The sequence below is a fragment of the Protopterus annectens genome, chromosome 1.part0 (genome assembly GCF_019279795.1).
Source record: "Protopterus annectens isolate FY-2018-M chromosome 1.part0, PAN1.0, whole genome shotgun sequence".
NCBI lineage: Eukaryota > Metazoa > Chordata > Ceratodontiformes > Protopteridae > Protopterus > Protopterus annectens.
In genome coordinates this window covers 885,202,508-885,222,507 of record NC_056725.1, presented here as the reverse complement: position 1 = coordinate 885,222,507, position 20,000 = coordinate 885,202,508, and the positions used below count along the sequence as shown (strand labels likewise).

At 37.1% G+C, this 20,000-nt stretch overlaps 1 protein-coding gene across 1 annotated transcript in view; it reads right to left on the bottom strand.

Annotated features, from left to right (window-relative positions):
• The window catches only part of LOC122796908 (CD109 antigen-like), a 969,469-nt gene that overhangs the window by 349,886 nt on the left and 599,583 nt on the right, over positions 1 to 20,000 (bottom strand). The window contains exons 17-18 of the mRNA XM_044065708.1: positions 2,878 to 2,922; positions 2,004 to 2,028 (exon numbers count right to left, since the gene is read on the bottom strand). Coding sequence (XP_043921643.1) covers positions 2,004 to 2,028; positions 2,878 to 2,922 — 70 coding nt within the window. The remainder of the gene's footprint in view (positions 1 to 2,003; positions 2,029 to 2,877; positions 2,923 to 20,000) is intronic.

Below are 20,000 nucleotides of genomic sequence, written 5' to 3'. Positions count from 1 at the left end.
GTTGATGTTTTTCCATATCTCATATAAGCATTATCACTAACAACAGCCAGAAAATGCCCTTAACTAATAGTTTATGCATTTCATAAACAACTGTAATGTGCAGTTGAATGTATCAGAAGAACTCTAATGCCTGTCTTGGCATTCATGTGCTCTTGATTTTGATTCTCCTGGTTGCCAAATGCTTGTACATTATTTCACTGTGTTAATACTTACACACACACACACTGTTCTTATTTGGTAAGTGCTAACTGTGCTAAAAAAAAAAATAATCGGTACTAAGATGTTTTCGTTATTTTGTTTTATGATTTGTGAGGGATATTTTAGGTGTAGCTTTCACTAGTTTTACAGTGCAGTAATTATTCCCCACTACAGTAAGTACATTTATTGATGTAACACCTAAGATTCAGGCCAATTTCAAAATAGAAATGTCTTAATAACCCCATTAATACTGTGCCCCCATTTGTTACGATTTACCTATTTTCAAAAGTTTCTAATTTTACTTTTAATACCTTCAAACTGTTAATTACTGGTGCTATTGTTGCCATTTTTTTGCATCCTGCATGTGTCATTGTTATTGCAAAAAAAATAAATAATTGACATTTATTGTTTCAGCTTTAGTGGCAGAAAACTCATTCTTTTCCCTGGAGAATGATTTTACATGACCAGGGCTCATATTTTATCCAAACAACACTATTGTTTGAACTTTTTCTGTCAAGATAGTCTTTCTATATTGCACAGCTTATGAGCAAATTGATTGTGACTATATCTAAAGATGTTATTGTCCCCTTTACAAAGCCCTCATTAGGGCAATCATTTTGTATAATGCCCACTTTGGCATGTATGTGTCCAAACACATGCAACAACTGGAATGCCCACAGAGATACCTTACTAAAAAGATACAACTTCTAAACAATATGTCTTGCATGAACCATCTCAAAGCCCTATCACTACACTTGGTATCTAAAAGGTGACCTGTGTCTGGCATACAAGGCATCCTATGACCCAATACTGATGGACCTACTGAACATCAACAAGTCAAATGGCATCAGAAATCTTCAGTCCAGGCATATAAACAGAAGGCATCCCATAATTGCCCCTCATGCCAGTAATAGATAGAGGTAGTTCCTAAATGCTGCATCCCTTACATATGTCCCCTCCAATTATCTATGGTATGATCAGTTATTCTCGCTAGGACTAATGTACAATTATCAGCCATGGGATGAGAAAGGCCAATCAGAAAATGTTAATTCAAGCACCAAAAGGAAAATTTCTAAGTTTAAATGTCCTCCACATGAACTTATGTTGAGGGATTAAATATTTTTAAAAAATTGCCCTTTTTAGATCACTAAGTGCTCTTCTCACCCTCCGTCTCCCCAGTCTTCAACAGCTTCTGGTACCTCTGACAAGACAAATGTGCAAAGCACTTGCTAACAGCTTGGGACAGCCAACTGGAAGCAAGTTTTCTTTAGGGGGCAACAAAGAAGCACTGTCTAGTGAAGTGACTTGGTCAGAGTCATACAGCAGAGAAATGAAGGCAGACAGAATCAAACCAAGCACTACAGAAGCAGATCATTAACAGTTCACAGCCTTACTCATCTATATCTAAATACCAGACAGCCTGATGTGGCACAACACAGTACATTTCAAACTTGTGTACCTGCCAAAAACAAGCTAAATTAAAATGCATTCATAGTTAAAACATTCAAATTAAACTTGTAAATGTCATGCTGTCCAGTTTATTTACAGCTAAATAATAAGCATACTGTCAACAAGAAATAAACATGCTGTCAACAAAACAAAGAAACCAAGGATCATAACCAAAGATACTCATATGACAACGCTCTTGTTTACTATAACTGATTCCTTCCTTTAAACTATAACTACTGTGGGTCAAAGGAATCAAGTATTTACACACACACACGAGCACACACACACACACACACACACACACACACACACACACACACACACACACACACACACACACATAAAATTACACTCACTTGTGTGAATGCACTCCTCAAATATCTGTTTGAGATTAAGTGAATAAATACATTTATATGCAATGGACCATAAATGTATCTCAGTTAAAGCTGCCACAACTGTACAGTGAAACCCATCACAACCCCCAAACCTCAAACCTTCTTAGATCAAAAATCAGAAACAAAGGCACAGAAATCTGAAACATGTTTTAAACTTTTCTCTTATATAGTTAGAGAACTGTTAAATTAACAAGCTTTGTATCAGAAAGCATTTTCTGAGAGATACAATGTCTAAAATTCATATGCCTGTGATTATTTAATGACAGCAATCCACAACATGTTACCAGAAATCCACAAATTTTACAAAGAATGAACCAAAATATCTCTCAGCTTCTTTGAATTTTTGGATAAAGCCAAGAAATAATGAGGGGACAAATTTAAAATGTTATTTGTTTTTATCTAATCAGGTAAACTGAATGAAGAGTCTATTTTAAGAGGTGACCCAGAGGCACTGTCAGTGAGTTGCTCTTAACGAAAGGCAGGAATTGAACAGTTGTTATAAAGAAAGAAAGAAAACACATGTAATGTATAGTATGTGTAAATGGGGAAAATGTTAATATATGTTTTCTTTTCTATTTTTTTTAATTTCTCCAAGTCTTTTGGGGTTCTAATACCATGACGGGAATCACCCTACTCCTAAGTCAAAGTATGATTAGAGGTCATGAAATTAGTATTATTTCAATCTTTGATGTTAGCTAGAAGTGCTCTTTGCAACACATGCAATGTGCCCATTAATGACTTCTTCTGCAATTCATATGGAGTTAGATGTGTTGGTAACTTATCTAAGTATGATTGTAAATTCTTTTTTCTAAGACCCATTACTCCTACTACTGTTGGAACTGTCTGGGTATCCTTCTTTGACATTGCCCTCATTTCTACCTGCAAATCCTGGTATTTTATGACTTTGTGTCTCTCTGTATGCAAGACACTACAGTCACTAGGTGTAGCAGCTTCAATGATCAATGCTACTTTTGTCTTCCTTTCATGGACTACTACATCTGGCTTTCTTGTATCTGTTTTTTTAACTGTTGCCAATAAGTGATCTCATGTGATATAAACATCATCATTTTCTGTAATGCTTTGTGGTTCATGTTTCCAATGCTTTTGCTACTTTAATACTGTAATGTTGGCAATCCCAAATGCAACAGACTTGCCACCTTGTTATGACTTTCAGTATACTGTCTTTTTGCCATTAGTATATCACAACCAGCAACAAGGTGTGCAACTGTTTCCAATCTTGTTATACAAAACCTACATTTGTCTGTTTCTCCCACATTTTCAACTGACTTTGCAAATACGAAGTCCACTATCTTGGGCCACCAATATTAACTGTTTGTCTTTTAGTTTAAATTCATCTCCACTTAATCATTCCTGCATTTGATCCCGATCAGCATGGGGTTGTTCCAATAGTTTCCTGTACTTGCAACTATATTTATGCATTTTCCACATGTCTTGCCTTCTCATTGGATCCTTCACCTTATATTATTTCTTTTGTTTTTTGACATATTCATTTGGTGCCTGGTAGTTGTCTACTTCTGGTTTAGTTTCCATTCTCTTTTGGCACAGGTATGCTTCTACTAAACTAAGCAGGCAAGCCATCTCAGATTTGTTCTCTTCATGTTTCATAACTTTGACTATGTTTGGATCTAGTGAGATCAGCAGATACATCCTACAATTGGAGATCTGTACATGTAATCAGTTTTGAGGAAGCCCATACCGCCTTCAGAATGACAAATATATAATGTTGGTGTAAAGTGATTTTTATATATATATCATTTGATAAGCTTGAAACATTTTCTTGTTTTCCTGTCCACCTGATCCAATACCTTTTGAAGATAGTCAATTACCCCAAAACTGTAAGTTTGAACAGAAGAACAATTTGTTTTATAGCTTGGACTTTGTTCATAGATGTCAGGATGGTTTTCAGTATTAATTTTAGTCTTCCAAAATAATATTTACTGAGTTTTGTTCACATTTGTTCATGTTTTATTCTTGATTCTTTATTAATTCTCAAATATTTATACAGGCCATTGCAGTATCTGCTGTATAGATTATTGCACAGATATTATTAAGCCCCAGAAAGATATCAAGTTGAGGGATGACAGAAAATGGATGGCTGCTGAAGGTTCCATGAGCAGGGGCTGATTACATCCACATGTGGTTTGGCTGAACTAAAGCAGATGAATTGTGGGACAATGCAGCCAGAGAATGGAAGAGGGTCTGTAGAAGAAAAGTGAAAAGAATTTAGTTGAATCATATGAATGGTAGAAAAAGGTATCAAAAGAACTACTCAGTGGGAGATGGCAATACATTAATGGTATGGCTGAATTAATATAAAACCTGTAAAAAAATTGGAAACCAGTAAAAGCACGATAGAAAGTGAGGAAATATTTAATCCTGTGGATGAAAAATTTGATTAGGACAGCACAGTTTATTGGATGTGGTAAAAGAACAACTGATAAATGGTCCAAGGAACTGAGTGTGGATTAGAAGAAATGTAAGGAGCACAGTGGTGCAGCTGGTAGCATTGTTGCCTTACAGCAAGAGGTTCCCTGGTTCATTTCTCAGCTGGGTTGCCTTCACAGTGGAGTCTGCATATCCTCCCTGTGTTAATGCGGATTTCCTCTGGGTGGTCCAGTTTCCTGTCCTGTTCTAAAGACATGCATTAAATGTACTGTAGGATCTAAATTGTTCATAAGTATGAGCATGTGTGATGTGGAAGAAAGACCTGGTAACCTACTTCTGTTTTTCCTCTTTGCCATGAAAACTCTATGGGTAGCAATGACTGACAGCAAGGTGACTCAGTCTCTAGCAGTTATCTATGACTCATAAGAAAGCAGGCAAATAAGAAAGAGCAGTGATATGGGTACAAGGTGGGCTACCATAGGTAACCCCTTCCCTCATGGATGGGGCTTGGTATAGTTGGGGAAAATGTGTTTTAAGGGTAGGAAACAGAAATGTTGCACAAGGGCATGCTAATGTGTATGGGATTAGGTTAAGAGGGAATGCAGTTCAAGATATGTTCTACTCTGGTGGCCTTATAGAGAAATAAGTTTAGAACTCCTAGATTAATCAAGAAGATAGTGTCCAACACGTCAATGAAGCATGGTCTGTAGTAAAGTGGCTTGACTTGAGGTTGTTAGGCTAGTATGCTTATTCAGTTGAATGGGCATAATGATTTATAATGAGCCTATGGAAGGCTGAATGTGGTGCTAATTAAAATGGAATCCATGCTGTTCTATCTAACCGAACAAGCACCGACACACAGGTGATCGATGTCATCATTTTAAAACTCAAAATAATGAAAAGAACAAAACAAAATGGAAAAAAAAAAGATCACAAAAGGCAATAAAGAGATTCCTTTTACAAAACAACCACTAAAAACCCATCACACATTAAGACATAATTTGTCTGAATAATGACAGCGTTTCCTGAGGTAAGGTACAGGGTTAGGGTTACAGTAAGGGTTGCGGGCATGGACAGGGTTAGGGTTAGTCCACATTAGAAAGTGTGTGTGTCAGGGGGTTGCTTCACTCCCTCGCACACCACCTTACTTAGGTATACTAACTCTTACCCTGCTCTTAGCCATAACTTCTGCACCTTTTCTTAGGAAAACTCTTTCCATAACACTGTCACTATACCAGGCACTTGGACACACATACACATACTCATACAACAGTAAATGTATTACCTTACTTAGCCCATACTTTAATCCAAACCTGCTGCTAATGATGAAAGTTAGGTTTTGGCATTAGTATCGCAAACCCTCACTTGCTTTAACTGCATACATGCAGTCATCCTAGCTATCCAGATTTCAGCATCGTTCTTTCATTTAACTGCCGATTTGACAGTGAATGACAGTGGTGCAGCGGTTAACATTGTTGCCTCACAGCAACAGGTTCTCCAGTTTGATTCTCGGCTGGGGTGCCTTCTGTGTGGAGTTTGCATGTTCTCCCTGTGTTCGCGTGGGTTTCCTCCGGGTACTCCGGTTTCCTCCCACATTCCAAAGACATGCATCTGGAGCATTTCTCCCCGGGCCTCCGTTGAAAGCAGGCTCTGTGGAACCTAGTCGGACATTCCCGGTCAACAAATAATAAATAAATAAAATAAAATAAATAAATATATTACTAGCGTGGAAAGGTAATTTAATGTGAAAGTGTGCTTGCCACTAGACAGAAGGGAAACATTCAAGAGGAGAATCCCTCCACCACCACAGATGAGTATGAATAAATCAAGTAAACTAAAAACTGTTGTCCCTTAAGGGATAGTAGTGGACTTGTAAGATCTTTCACACATCAGGGGACAGGAATTTATCACCCATACACTACAGTTGTACTGTGCAACAGTTTAGGTAGGAATACAGTGGGGTTATAAACAGCTGAGTCCTTTTTTGTATTTAGTGACATAACATGAGATTATGTCCAAACTTGAGGAAGCAAAGAGGCAAGCATATTGTGTGATTTTTAATATGAATTATTATATATATATATATATATATATATATATATATATATATATATATATATATATTTATATATATGTGTGTGTGTGTGTGTGTGTGTGTGTGTGAAAAAGAATTTAATTAAAATATGATAAGATATCTTCTTATGTTAAAATAAAATTATATCAAGACACGAAGCAGGCAACTGTACTATGCCTAGTCTGTGATGATGGACACACCCAGAGTTGATTGTTTATGGTGTGTATTTTTTTTTACTTGGTTATAACAGTTTTTGCAAAAAAAATCATATAGAAAAAATATAATACAATTGTAAATGTGTTTGTTCTCTTAGGTCACCATAGAATATTTTCATATTGTCTGTAATGCTCTGTGTGAGCACTCTGGTGGTGTCAGGGATGAGGAAAGATCACCTACTACCTCAAATCCCTATTTCATGATATTTTCTTAACTGACAAAATGCATCTAAAAAGAGACCATTATGGTCAGGTTTCTGCTTTCATTAATGCTTCTTGGATGAGCTTTGCAACTTTAATAAAATCCAAACTTTGTAAAGTTCCTCTGATCTCATCTGTTGTAGCCTCTTACAAGGATGTTTATAATGTCATTTTGTATAACCTAGATAATGTGTTTTCTACACTTAGAAAGCTAGAAATGTTTAATGCAACCTGTAATAGATGTTAAGATTTTAGAAGTCAGCCATTTAAAAGTCAGGACTCAGCATTGTGGAACTGAATGACTGCATATTTTGACTTACTAATGACCATTCCATTAGAATTATGAAACCAGATCTAAATGGCTGGATGGTTATAGCTAACCAACTAGATTATGTAGGTAAAATATTTGAATTGTTACAAGACAATACTGAATAAATTCCTGTATCCAAAAACCATATCAGTATTGCTTATATGAAAATTGATTTTTTTCCTCATAGATGGTTTATGGTGTGTGTACATGTATATATATATATATATATATATATATATATATATATATATAGATAGATACATGGGTGTGTGTGTGTGTGTGTGTGTGTGTGTGTGTGTGTGTGTGTGTGTGTTTATGTGTGTGTGTGTGTGTGTGCATTAGATATCTATATCTATATCTATGTGTATATATATATATATATATATATATATATATATATATATATATATATATATATATATATATATATAGATAGATAAATAGATACATATACATATATAAATACTATAACCATATATATTTATATATACATATATATTTACCATTTGCCTGTATACACACACACACACACACACACACACACACACACACACACACACACACACACACACACACACACACACACACACACACACATTTTTTTACTCCATACAAGGATTCCTTTCAAGGAAAACCTCAATTACTGTTTTAACAAAATATATTCTAGTGACTATTTTTATCTGTTTGCCAGTCCAAAACTCCCTTGAATCCCCCCCCCTTGTCTGCACAGCTGTATGATTCTATATCGAGGAAACAAAAAGAGTGAAAAAAGTGACACCCTTAGGTTATGTAATATGGTGGATCATGGGATCATAGGAAGTTACTAGGCCATTGGCCGTGAGGCCCTTATAAGCCTAGCCAAGAGTTTAGCCCATGTTTAGACAAATCAGCACTTGATGCCCCTGTCCAGCAGGGACATGGGTGGAATCCCAGGGGTATATTTTCTGTTTCTCATCCAGTAATCTAGGTCGCACTTAAAAAAGGGTAAAGTTGCACTCTGCTTGATGTGGAGAGGGAGTCTATTCCATAGATGGGGGAGTCTCTGGGATAGAAATCTGTCCCACTAACAAATCCTGTTGATGTCACAGACCAGGTTGAGGCCATGCATGTGGGTTATTCGAGTGGAGCTTGACTTGCGGATATACAGCAGTCCCATCAAGGTGGGGTCCGAGATCATCTTGTATGCCAGACAGAGGTCACCTCTGAGGAGTTTGTATGAAACTGAGTAGAGGGATAGGAGTTTTAGCCTATCTGCATATGGTAGATGTTTGAGGCCCTGGATTCTTCTGGTGAGGAACCTCTGGTCTCTCTAGCTGCTGCATGTCCATTGCAAGGTACATGCCGAAAGGGCATTATACTCAGTAATGGGCCTTATAAGAGAAGAATACAGGGATGTTATGACCTCCTTGTCCATGAATGAGATATGCTTACTTATGAGGTGGGCCATGTAGAAAGCTTTCCATACAACAAAAGCAACATGGTGGTCAAAAGTCAGGTTGCCATCAATCTGAGTGCCCAAATCCCTCACAATTGATTGTGTGCTTAGGACATTGTTATTAATGTTATAATTTGTGGGAATGTCACTGTCCCCAAAGAGGATGATGATGCATTTTTTTTTTGGTATTCAGCTTGAGGCCATGTTTCTGGCACTGGTCATTTGTTTGGGTGAGACCCTCTTGGAGGATGTTCACATCACTAGGGGAAATGATGACAGTGCCCAGCTTGCAGTCATCTGCAAACCTGGTCAGCCATAGCCGACTGGTTTTGGCCTGCACCTCACAAAAGTAAATCTCAAATAACAGAGGTCTCAAGACTGAACCCTGGGGTACATCGCTCATTACGGGTCTACTGCTTGAGGTGGCTTCCCCTGTTTTGACTAGGTGGGTTCTATCAGTGAGCCAGTTTTCTACCCATCTGGTAACATATGGATTGATGCCTAGTTGAGAGAGTTTATCTATTATGCCTGAGTGAGGAATAGTATCGAAAGCTTTGGCCAGGTCAAGGTAGGCAGTGTGCATCATATTCTCCTTGTCCATGGCTTTGGTCACTGTCTCAAAGAAGTCAACCAAATTTAACAGACATGACTTCCCCTTGAAGAAGCCAAACTGTGCGGGATCCAGTGTTTGTAAGTTCCCAATGTCCTTGTTAATGAGTTCCATGATAATCCATTCGATCAATTTGCAGATTAGGCTAGTTAGGCTGATGGGTCTATAATTTCCTGGCTCAGTGGACACTCCAACTTTGTGTAAAGAGATGACAGTGTCTGTCCTCTACTCAGCTGGGATGAAGCCAATGCTAAGGCTTTGGTTGAATAGGGTGCATAGTGCTGCAAGTTCCTGCCTGAGTTTATGTAGAATGCATCCTGGGATGTTATCAGGTCATATGGAGGCTGTATTTTTTTGCTTTTGCGAGAGCAGTGATGACCTGAAAGCCTAAATTATTATGCCAGCTATGCCCCTCATAATAGTACCCATTTATTAATCAGTTTGGTCCACTGAACATACAGTCCATTTTCAGGGGCAACGCAGGAACAATGTTTGATTAAGTGACTTGCTCGAGCTCACACGGTAACCAAATGAGGGCTGATGGAATCAAACCCTGTACTATAGGAACAAAAGCTCACAACAGGTGAGAGGTAACCCTCTGTGCCAACCTCCAGACAAAAATTAACACTGAAGAATACTGAGCATTATATTTTTTATAGCCTTGACAGGGCATAATCATTTATGCAACATTCAGTCATTGCTGTGTCACTGCCAATGCACGCATAAGAAGTAACGTGCACAAATTTAAGGCACACAGATTTGGACCCATAACTCTCTTCCAAGTTTTCACTCCAACTCACATCACGTCCATGAGAAGTTCAGGCAAGGGATCTGTTATGAGTTCTTAATGAATTCCAAAATGTTTCAAACCTAGGAAAGTCACAACTCAAAAAAAACAGCAAACCCAATTTTGCAAAATGCACAAAAACAGCTTTTCACTTATTATTCAGATTATTCACATTATTCAGATTTATGATCATATTTTCCTAACAGAGATATCTACGTAGTATTTATGGGTGTGGTACGAAATACCATGTTGGGAGACAGGAAAAGTCATTGTTAGGATCCATTTACATCACACTATACTAGAGATACTGCTAGTTGTTTGCCAGGGTCTATGTTATATGTTTGAACGCTTAATTGTTCAAACCACTAAACATTGACCATTAGTGATCGAACAATTAAATGTTTGAACATATAAAAAATTACTATTTAAAAAAAAAAGAAAATGTAAAGGCTGCGCCCCCCCCCACACCCCCCGCTACTTAAATATACCAACTCCGAGATCGCACTTCAGTGTGCTACAGTGCGGAAATGGAAAATTTCCCATTTCCTACACTGTAGCGCAATCTTGGAGTTGGTCTATTTAAGTAGCGGGGGGTGTGGGGGGTTCAGGAGGGCATGCCCCCCTGCTTACACCCTTTAGTTTTTGGGGTTTTTTTTGTTTACTTTATTTTTTTTTTTTTCATTTTTAAAAAAAATTGAACATTTAAATGTTGGATCACTGAAGGTCAATCTTCAGCGATTTGAACATTTAAGTGTTCGAATATTTAACATCGACCCATTTGCCAGTAATTATGAAAATATGCAACATTTTCATATGAATTTAATAATTCAAAAAACAAGTGACTTACAAACTACTGAATGGCATCAGGTGAAAACCTTAAATGTTGATAAAGAAAACTGCCATAGATTTCGGCACTGTAAGTTGTACATATCATGAGATATTCAGAGTTACTTATATTGTTAATGATACAATTAAGCATATGTTTTAATATGTTTGTAAATATCTTAATAAACATGCACCCAGAGTTTGATGCTGTCAGGTAAAAGCTAATTACTGGTTAATTAGTGTTCTGACAATATATGTTTAGGTTGTACAGTTTCCACAATATGCCAGTTTGTGAAGGTTTAGCAGAATGCATAATTCTGGGTTGTCAGGATTATTAATATATTACAGTAATTATGGAAAGACTATGTATCCACTGACTATGATCATTGTAAAGAATACGTCTTAGTGATAAAATTGCTACTTGTACAGTTTTAATAGTATTTGATCCCAAATTATTTGTATTTGTTTATCTTATGATTTTAAAGTGGATTTCTATCAGATAATGCTCTGAAATGCAATGATGTGTGTAGATTGTTAGAGGTGGGACATTGCAAACAATGTAGGTGTTAATGATTGAAGTTTTGTGTTGGCCTCAGCCCTAATAGTCAGTTGGGTAAAGTCACTGATAGACCTGGTAATGGATGTGAGGCACTGGGTACAGTGTCAAAGAATGATGCAGGGGGAATGGAACAAAAAAAATAAATAAAAAAATAAAAAGCGAGAGAGAGAGAGAGAGAGAGAGAGACAGAGACAGAGACAGAGAGAGAAGTTTGTAGCCAGTGGTTCCTGCAAAAACTTTATGGAATCCCATCCATTCATCTAATTGAAGTCTGAATGTTGAATGAATTTTTACAGTATCTAATATCTAACAAAGCTTATTCTGTATATGAAGGAGTTGCTGTGTGATGACTTTGTCCTTGAATAGGTGCATGCTGATATTTTGAAACAGAAATAAGTCTTTCAAATATGTACTAACTGAGGATTTTTTTATTATTTTTAAGGAAAAGGAGATTGCAGAGAGCAGGGTTTGACAGATCTAGAAAAGCAATATGCAGATCACCTCATAAGACCTTACAGGCTACAGCAGATAAGAACATGTTTCTCTCAAATGACCATGCAAATTTTCCTAACAAAAATGCCTGCAAGTTATGTAATGCTGAAGTATTTTCAGTCAGTTTCAGTCAGATATGGACAATTCATCACTGACAATGCTAGAGTGAGTAGGTGTTTAAATAAACATGGAGTAAACCATTTTTACCAGTTATGTAGGCTGACATAGGTAATTTGGGAATAAGCCTTTCACCTGGCCACAGCAACATGAAGCTGTTTTTTCTTCAGAACTGAATATGCTGTCACACATTCTTAGCAATTTTAAGACTCATGAACAGAAGACTGTCAGTACAATATTTTGCCAGATCATACAAATGTCTGAACAGTAAAAGGCGAACTTGTCTGCATGTTGTCATAATCATCAGCTGCCACATTCTGTACTGTGTTCCCCTCACAAAACTTTGGCTGCAAATGTTCAGTGAATGGAAGTTATCATTTCCTTTATACATGTCCTGCAATCATCTAGTTTAAAATGTATTAATCTAAAACAAAAGTAGAAAAAAGCCACTATAGTAGCACATTTCTGGCTGAGATAGCCTCCATTTCCCTGCAACAACAAATGCGTGGAGTCATATGTTTCTACTACATATCTTTCAATTTTTACCTCAATTGTTAGGGACAGATACAAGTAATTACAGAAAAAGCCCAAAAATTAAAGATACTTTTTATATGCTGATACTCAGAACTTTTCAGAATAATTTATAATTTCAGGTGAGATAGCGCAAACATTTATGGAAAAAAATTAGGTGTGTCAAACCATAATCTGGATAGTTGAGAGATATGTATAGAAGCAAGAAAATGGTTTTCATCTCCATATGAAATTGTTCAGACTAACTCCTTACTCTATTTATAATTAATGTCCACAGCCAGCAGAAGTCCATTGATGTTCTGATTTAAACAAGTCTAAGAGACTCTCAGTTAGAAAACTATACATGGCAAAACAGAAAGTCTTCAGTATGACATCATGTTTTTCTCAAACTTTTTTTTTTCACACCTTTAATTCTATATTACCTAGTGGGTCATTTTCATAGAGTAATATTCATTAGTTATAGAATGTGGGACAGATTCCAAAAGAGTTGCTGTCAGTGTAATTCTCCCCCGATTCCAAAAGACTTGATCTTGGTGAACGTGACTTAATTCATTGTAAGGCCTCTCTATAAACAGGTTTACACTGGGGGTTAGATTCCAAAAGACCTGCGGTCAAGTACACTCAGAGCAGTTGTTTGGAATCAAGTCCTAAATATCTGCCTTTTCTCTTTGTCTGTTTATTTGCCCAACTTGCACCTTAGGTTTAAAGAATTAAATATCTACTAAATAAGATTTAAATTTTATTACTATGAAGCTTAATTATAAATATTATGCACCCATTTCTTCTGATGATTTAATATATATTTTTTTCTTTTGGGTAATACTATCTAGGATTCAGAAACATATAATGCAAATGAAAAACCACATCTGCAGTATGGAATATAGTTCTTAAGACATTACCAGTATAATATAGCAATAACTGACAATGTCGGTGTGGTATATTGAAGATTTACCCATAGTTGTTGTGGTTTAATTAAGAAGGCAAAGCCTGAGTGATTAAACAAACCCAATCATGAGTAAATCTTCAATTTACCACACCACAGAGTTGGTTATTGTTATTATACAATGGCATTATTTAAGAAAAAATGACTTACTTTTCTTAAATAATGTCTTTCTATAAAGGCGCCGTGGTGTTCTTCCTTGTTGTTTCCCAATTCCGCTGCTTTGTTGATGTACTGTGCATGTCTATGGGAGTTCCATTACCACATTTACGCAGTACATCAGTGCTTTGGAAAACAAGCAACAGAGATAGGAATTTTTTTTAACAAATTTACAGGATAATTCACTGAGATGCTCTCTCCACCAGTAACTGTACCTCAGATAAGGAAAACCAGCTTCACGTGTTATCTTAATAATGAAAATGATCCAGGGTCATCTCCCTGACACTCCAAATATGAGTTTTTTAAAGAACTGAAACTACATCTTCAACCCATCCAAACCAACTTAATTTGACATAAGTGCTCCAGTTAATTCTAAAAGTTTCCTGGTTTTGCTATTAATAAGCATTTTTGTATATTACTACAATCTGCTTATGTCATAAAATGATGGGTCCATGTATCTCAAATGGCAGCTAACAGTAAAAAAAAAGTCTGGCCACTCAATGATAGTTTAGCAAATGGACTTTTATCATTGGTATATTCTAGATTTACATAAGGCATTGAATGTTAATGGCCAGTCATTGTATAATAGCAAAAACAGAATAGAAGATGTTCAATAAAAGTTAACAAACATAGTTTTCCATCTAGCCACATAAGTAGAGAAAAATGTTGTTAGCATGTTATAAATATAAGAAGCATAGTCAAAAAGGTCAAATAATAAAAACACACTTCAGTGGGCTGCATGCAGTCTAACTGGTGCAACATTTCAACAAAACAAAGAGAAAAGCAAAAGAAAGAAAAAAATAAGACAAACAGTCTTTAGATATTTCAGACAATTTGGAGATACTAAAAGATATTACTTTGGAAGACATGTAATAAATGATCTGAGTTAAAAAAAATCAATTTCAAAAATCCAGACAACTTTTCATGATTTTGTACTTCAAGCTAATTGACAATATAAGTTGAGGTAAACCTAAGTTTGCATTAACCACTTGACAGTTTGGCCTGTAAATTTTGAAACAAACCAGCTATTCAAAACCTTCAGAACTTTACTGGTGAGGTGCATTCAAGACAAACTTACTAGTTTAACTGGAAAATAATGAGGGGAAATTCATAAAGGTAACGGTCAGGTATACATGTGTATACCTTGCAGTAACCATTACAAATTCAAAGACAACCCAAACCAATGTTTTGCACAAAGATGTGCCACACTCCATCAGTTTGTCATTGTGGTCATGCTATATGTACTGAGTCAGTTCACCAGAGATGCAACGGCAAATTAGGCATCTACCTGCTGAGTGATTCATAAACTTAATTAGACATTTTGCAGAGCCATGCCTATCACAGCATGGTGGTGAACACAGCTAATTGGTCATGTTCAGCCATTACAATACAGGTAAGTACCAGGGAGTTTAGTAGTGTAGTAGGGTTAGGAGCTATATCCATGCATGTAGGCAAGGGGCAGCATGTGTTATTGTGTCTGCATGTGTGTTTGTTAGCAGCAGGGGCATAGAGTGTGAGTATAAATGGAGCATGTAAGTGAATGCTTTTGGAGTGTGTGTGTGTGTGTGTGTGTGTGTGTGTGTGTGTGTGTGTGTGTGTGTGTGTGTGTGTGTCTGAGTGTGTGTGTGTGTGTGTGTGTCTGAGTGTGTGAGTGCGAGTGTGCATATGTGCATGAGTGTGTGTGTGAGTGTGTGTGTGTGTGTGTGTGTGTGTGTGTGTGTGTGTGTGTATGCATATGTGTATGTATTTACATATGTGTGCACGTGTGTATGTGTGTGTGTGTGTGTGTGTGTGTGTGTGTGTGTGTGTGTGTGTGCATGTGTGTTTGTGTGTGTGCACGTGTGTGTGTACACGTGCGTGCATGTGCGTGTGTGTGTTTGTGTGTGGGTGTATGTGTGTCAGTGTGTGTATGTATGTGCATGTGTGTGTGTGTGTGTGTGTGTGTGTGTGTGTGTGTGTGTGTGTGTGTGTGTGTGTGTGTGTGTGTGTGTGTGTCTGTAGGTGTGTGTGTGAGTATATGTGTGTATGTGTGTGTGTGTGTGTGTGTGTGTTTGTGCATGTGTGTGTGTGTGTGTGTGTGTGTGTGTGTGTGTGTGTGTGTGTGTGTGTGTGTGTGTGTGTGTGTATGTGTATGTATGTGTGTGTATATGTAGTTAGGTAGTGTTGGCTGTCACACTTCTACACAGTGCTAGACTAATGAGCAGAGCCTGCATCACTGGATGAGGGGAACACTAGACTGCAGGGATTACCCTAAGGGCTTGTACCAGATTGGCACTTAAAATAGTGCAGGGACTGGGGTGTGGAGGAGCACTGGACACCAGAGATTACTCTAAAGACTTGTACAGTAATGGCACTTAAAACAGTAAAGGGATTACGGTGGGGGAGTGCTAGACACAAAATATTACTCTAAAGACTTTTGTTGGAATATCACTTATAAGAGTATGGGGGAGGGCACTAAACACCAGGGGTATTACCCTTGGAGACCCAAGGAAACAACATCAGACATGGGACTGCAACCTTATTGATGGGCTTGAGTTAGAATAGAAGACATCAGGACATTCAGACAACTCTGGAACAGGTATGCAAACTGAGATGTGTGTGTGTGTGTGTGTGTGTGTGTGTGTGTGTGTGTGTGTGTGTGTGTGTGTGTGTGTGTGTGTGTGTGTGTGTGTCTGTGTGCATGTGTGTTTGAATGTGTACTTGTGTGTGGGGGTAGGAGATTGACTGACAATGGAGGGATGTTACTGCTTACATGATGTGGCTTCTGCAGCTAACTAGCACTAGAAGTGCTGAAATGCACTTTGTAATAGTTAACCATGATTCACATACATGCAAATTAGTTAATAACGAAGTCTTTCCTCTATGAGAATAGCATGTCTATGAACTGCAAAATACCACATCATGTAGTAAAGTGGTAGTTGATTACTCTTTGGAAGAATATTTTTGAAAACCTAAGTCTTTGAATCTTTGAATTTGAAACCATAACAAAGGAAGAAAACTGAAATTGCACCCTGCAAGTGTATGGCAACTCACAGCGGATCTCAGATTTTATGTATGAATATCATTGTTTTTCATACTTCCTATGGTCTTTATATATCATACAGAAGTTGGCTACAACACTAAATGTAATTCATTCCAGTAAAGTGGCTCTTATGTGTCTATGTTAAGCATAACTGTAATAGTAACTTCAGCTCTAATGTTTTAGGTTAGAGCAAGGCTCAGGGTTATATTAGGTTTCATTCTGAATTTGAAGGTGTAATACACTTTCAAGGTGCAGTAGAAATGATGTCCTGGGCTCAATGTATTATATGTAACCTTGTTACTAGCCTAAATACAACCAAAAATTCATGGACCTTAAGTCAGAGTTAAGACTAAGCTGGGGTTGGTTATGAGGATTATGTTCTCCTTAGAGAGGCAATTTGTGAGCAAAGATGCTAGCTGACGTCAGGCATAACCATAAACAACTGTCTATTCTTAGGCCAGGGGCTACACACTTCCAGATTTTAAAAGTTATGATAGTCTTAGACAACAGACAAATGGAGATGCAGAGTCATTTCAGAAATGTAAGGTTAAAGTTCATTATAAAAAACAAAATATTCTTAGTAGCAACCTACAAACATTAATATTGTTATTTGAAAGGTAAAAATCCATATTTTCCTGTAGGATTTTCTTACACTTATAAGTAGCAATTAGAATTTCCTGCAAAATCTCTGTAGTCTGATAAAGGAGGCACAGAACAGGCTATGTAATCCTTGCCAGTTATATAAACAGTACTGCTGGACATGCAGAAACAAAGTAATTGATAGGGTCATGTCTGAAAAGTACAGAAATAACTTACTTGAATCCCTGTCTTTTGCTGGCATTGATGCATCAGTCAGCACCATAATGTTGCATTTCTGGAAGAAAAACACATTGACAATGATAAAACATGAGTTATGTGAAATTACCCATAATGATATTTATTTGTTCTGTATTATTATAGTATGGATAAAATGACATATTTTAATAATCTTCTATTTTTTATCAGAGTGGGTGTTTCATTACATAATGTTAATTTGGAAAATAAATGATAAAAAGAAACAGAAATCAATAGTTTCATAGATAATCTCACATTACTATATGTTTGAAATGTCATATTTCAGTAGTTTTCCTATTCGATATTTCATTCAATGATGCTGGTATAGAAGAATAAACATGATGCGATAAAAAGATTCAGCATTCTATAATTTCAGCAATAATCTAACAGAATAGGATAGATTTTGTGAGCATTAAGTTAAAATATTGTGAGCTATGCTAACATAAAAGTCACATACATCATGAATTTTGTGTAAATAGTGGGCCTCGAGAAGGAACCAGAAGAAACTCAAAAAATGGTTAAGAAAAAAGTAGCACCTCACATTAAGACCAGGATTTAAAAAATAGTGCATTGTGATGCACATAATTGTGTGGTAAGTGATGACACATATGGTAGGTCCAATTCAGAGACATAGGTAGTGTTGTGTTATGTCCTATAGGCTAGTGAGAGGTGTTGCAGAAGCCTCAGTGTGCATGTATCACATAGCTGCCCAGGTATGTGCAGTTTGTACTATAGATTACAATGGATGTTCCTGTGCAAACAAAGACCCCATAGTGCCTTGTAGTGCTAACAATATTCTGTGCTAGATGTGTACTTAGAATCAGTTTCTCTAAACTACTTAATTAGATTAATTACTGAGCTGCTAATTCCATAACTGGCTATCTGTTGATAAAAACCTGTATGTATGGGCAAGCATTAGCCCCTCCCTTTTCTGCACGTCTGTTGAGGTTGAACTATTGCACTTTGGCATCAGGCTCCGTTGTGCTGTCACATGACATCTGCAATATACATTGATATGACTCGGCTATCAATTCATCTGGGTTTCAACTTGGCAAGTGGTTATGGCTTCTGGAAGGACTGATTTTGGAAGAACCCCAGCATGGTGCAGCAGGTGGACAAAAATCTTTCTCTACAGGTATGTGGCTGTACAAGGTAGATGCTGACCAGTGTCTTGTCAATGATGCAACATAGTGACCTGAAGAGGCTGCACCCTGAACTTCTCTACCAATCTGAAAAACAGGATAGGAAGAAAGATCCCAAATTTTGCAGTATGTATGACTAAATAAAGATTATTTCTACATTTGTATGCCTTTATACTGTGCACCTTGTAGTAGTTATTGAAATTGGTGAGCATGCCACTTTTTTTTTCTTTTCTCTGTTTCTCAGCACAAGAAGAGAATAACCTACCAGAAAGACTTAAAATTAAAATATAAAAAGTCATGGGCATTCAGAAGCCATGTGGCAGAAACATACTTGATCTTAAGGGGTCATATATGACATGGGTCACCAATTATAGGAGGTTATAAAGAAAATATTCCACTTACGCTGTGTTGATGATGTCACCAAAAATGCCAAAAATGCTGAAACATATATGTCCACAGCTAATGGGATCTGGCTTTATTGGCCTGAATGCACTCATAAAGACTTAAACCATGTTGTTCATTGAAAGCAAATCTTCTAAACACCAGTAGACCAAAGAAAAAACTTGCAGAAACAACTTTCTGTTATCCTAGAAGGATATTTTTGAAGGGGCTTGGAGGGGCAAGCCCCTTGCACCCCATATGGGGGTACACTCCACACTCCTTAAACTTGTCCATTCCTGCTCCAAGATACCACAACAGTAGAGAAAAAGTGAACTCCACTGTCAGTGAAAGTTGTTTCAGAGTCTTTCAGCCATCTACCGATTCTTTAGAACTACAGTCAATAAACATACAGGTTTCCATCTGCAAGACGAGGCTGACCTGCCTGTCCAAGCATCAGGGTGGGTATGCATAAGGTTTTTATCCAAACTGTCTCACCTCCTTCACTGTATGTATTTCCTCTTATGCTAATTAATTTAACTGTACTACTGCTGATGGATTAGTTTGCCTGTAAACTTAGCAGTGTTTCTAATTTTGCCTAGCTTTAACTTCAGTATTATTTATAGGTATGCCTTTCTTAAACTTGACAAGTATTGACAGGATTGCTTTGCTTTATGCATCGTTAAATGTGTATATGCAATGGTACTGCTCTCCTAACTGCCAAGTATTCCTGTCAGTGTCATCCTATTGCATAGAGAAGTGCCTTTGGTGGAACACATCATTTACAGGGGTACACATCCCTTGTAATATATTACCAGATGGCATTGTAACTTTCCCCAAAGCTAAATAGCACCATGCAAGTACTTCTCACTGACCTGGCCAACCTTCCATGTCATGCTGTTTGACCTCCAATCCCAAAGC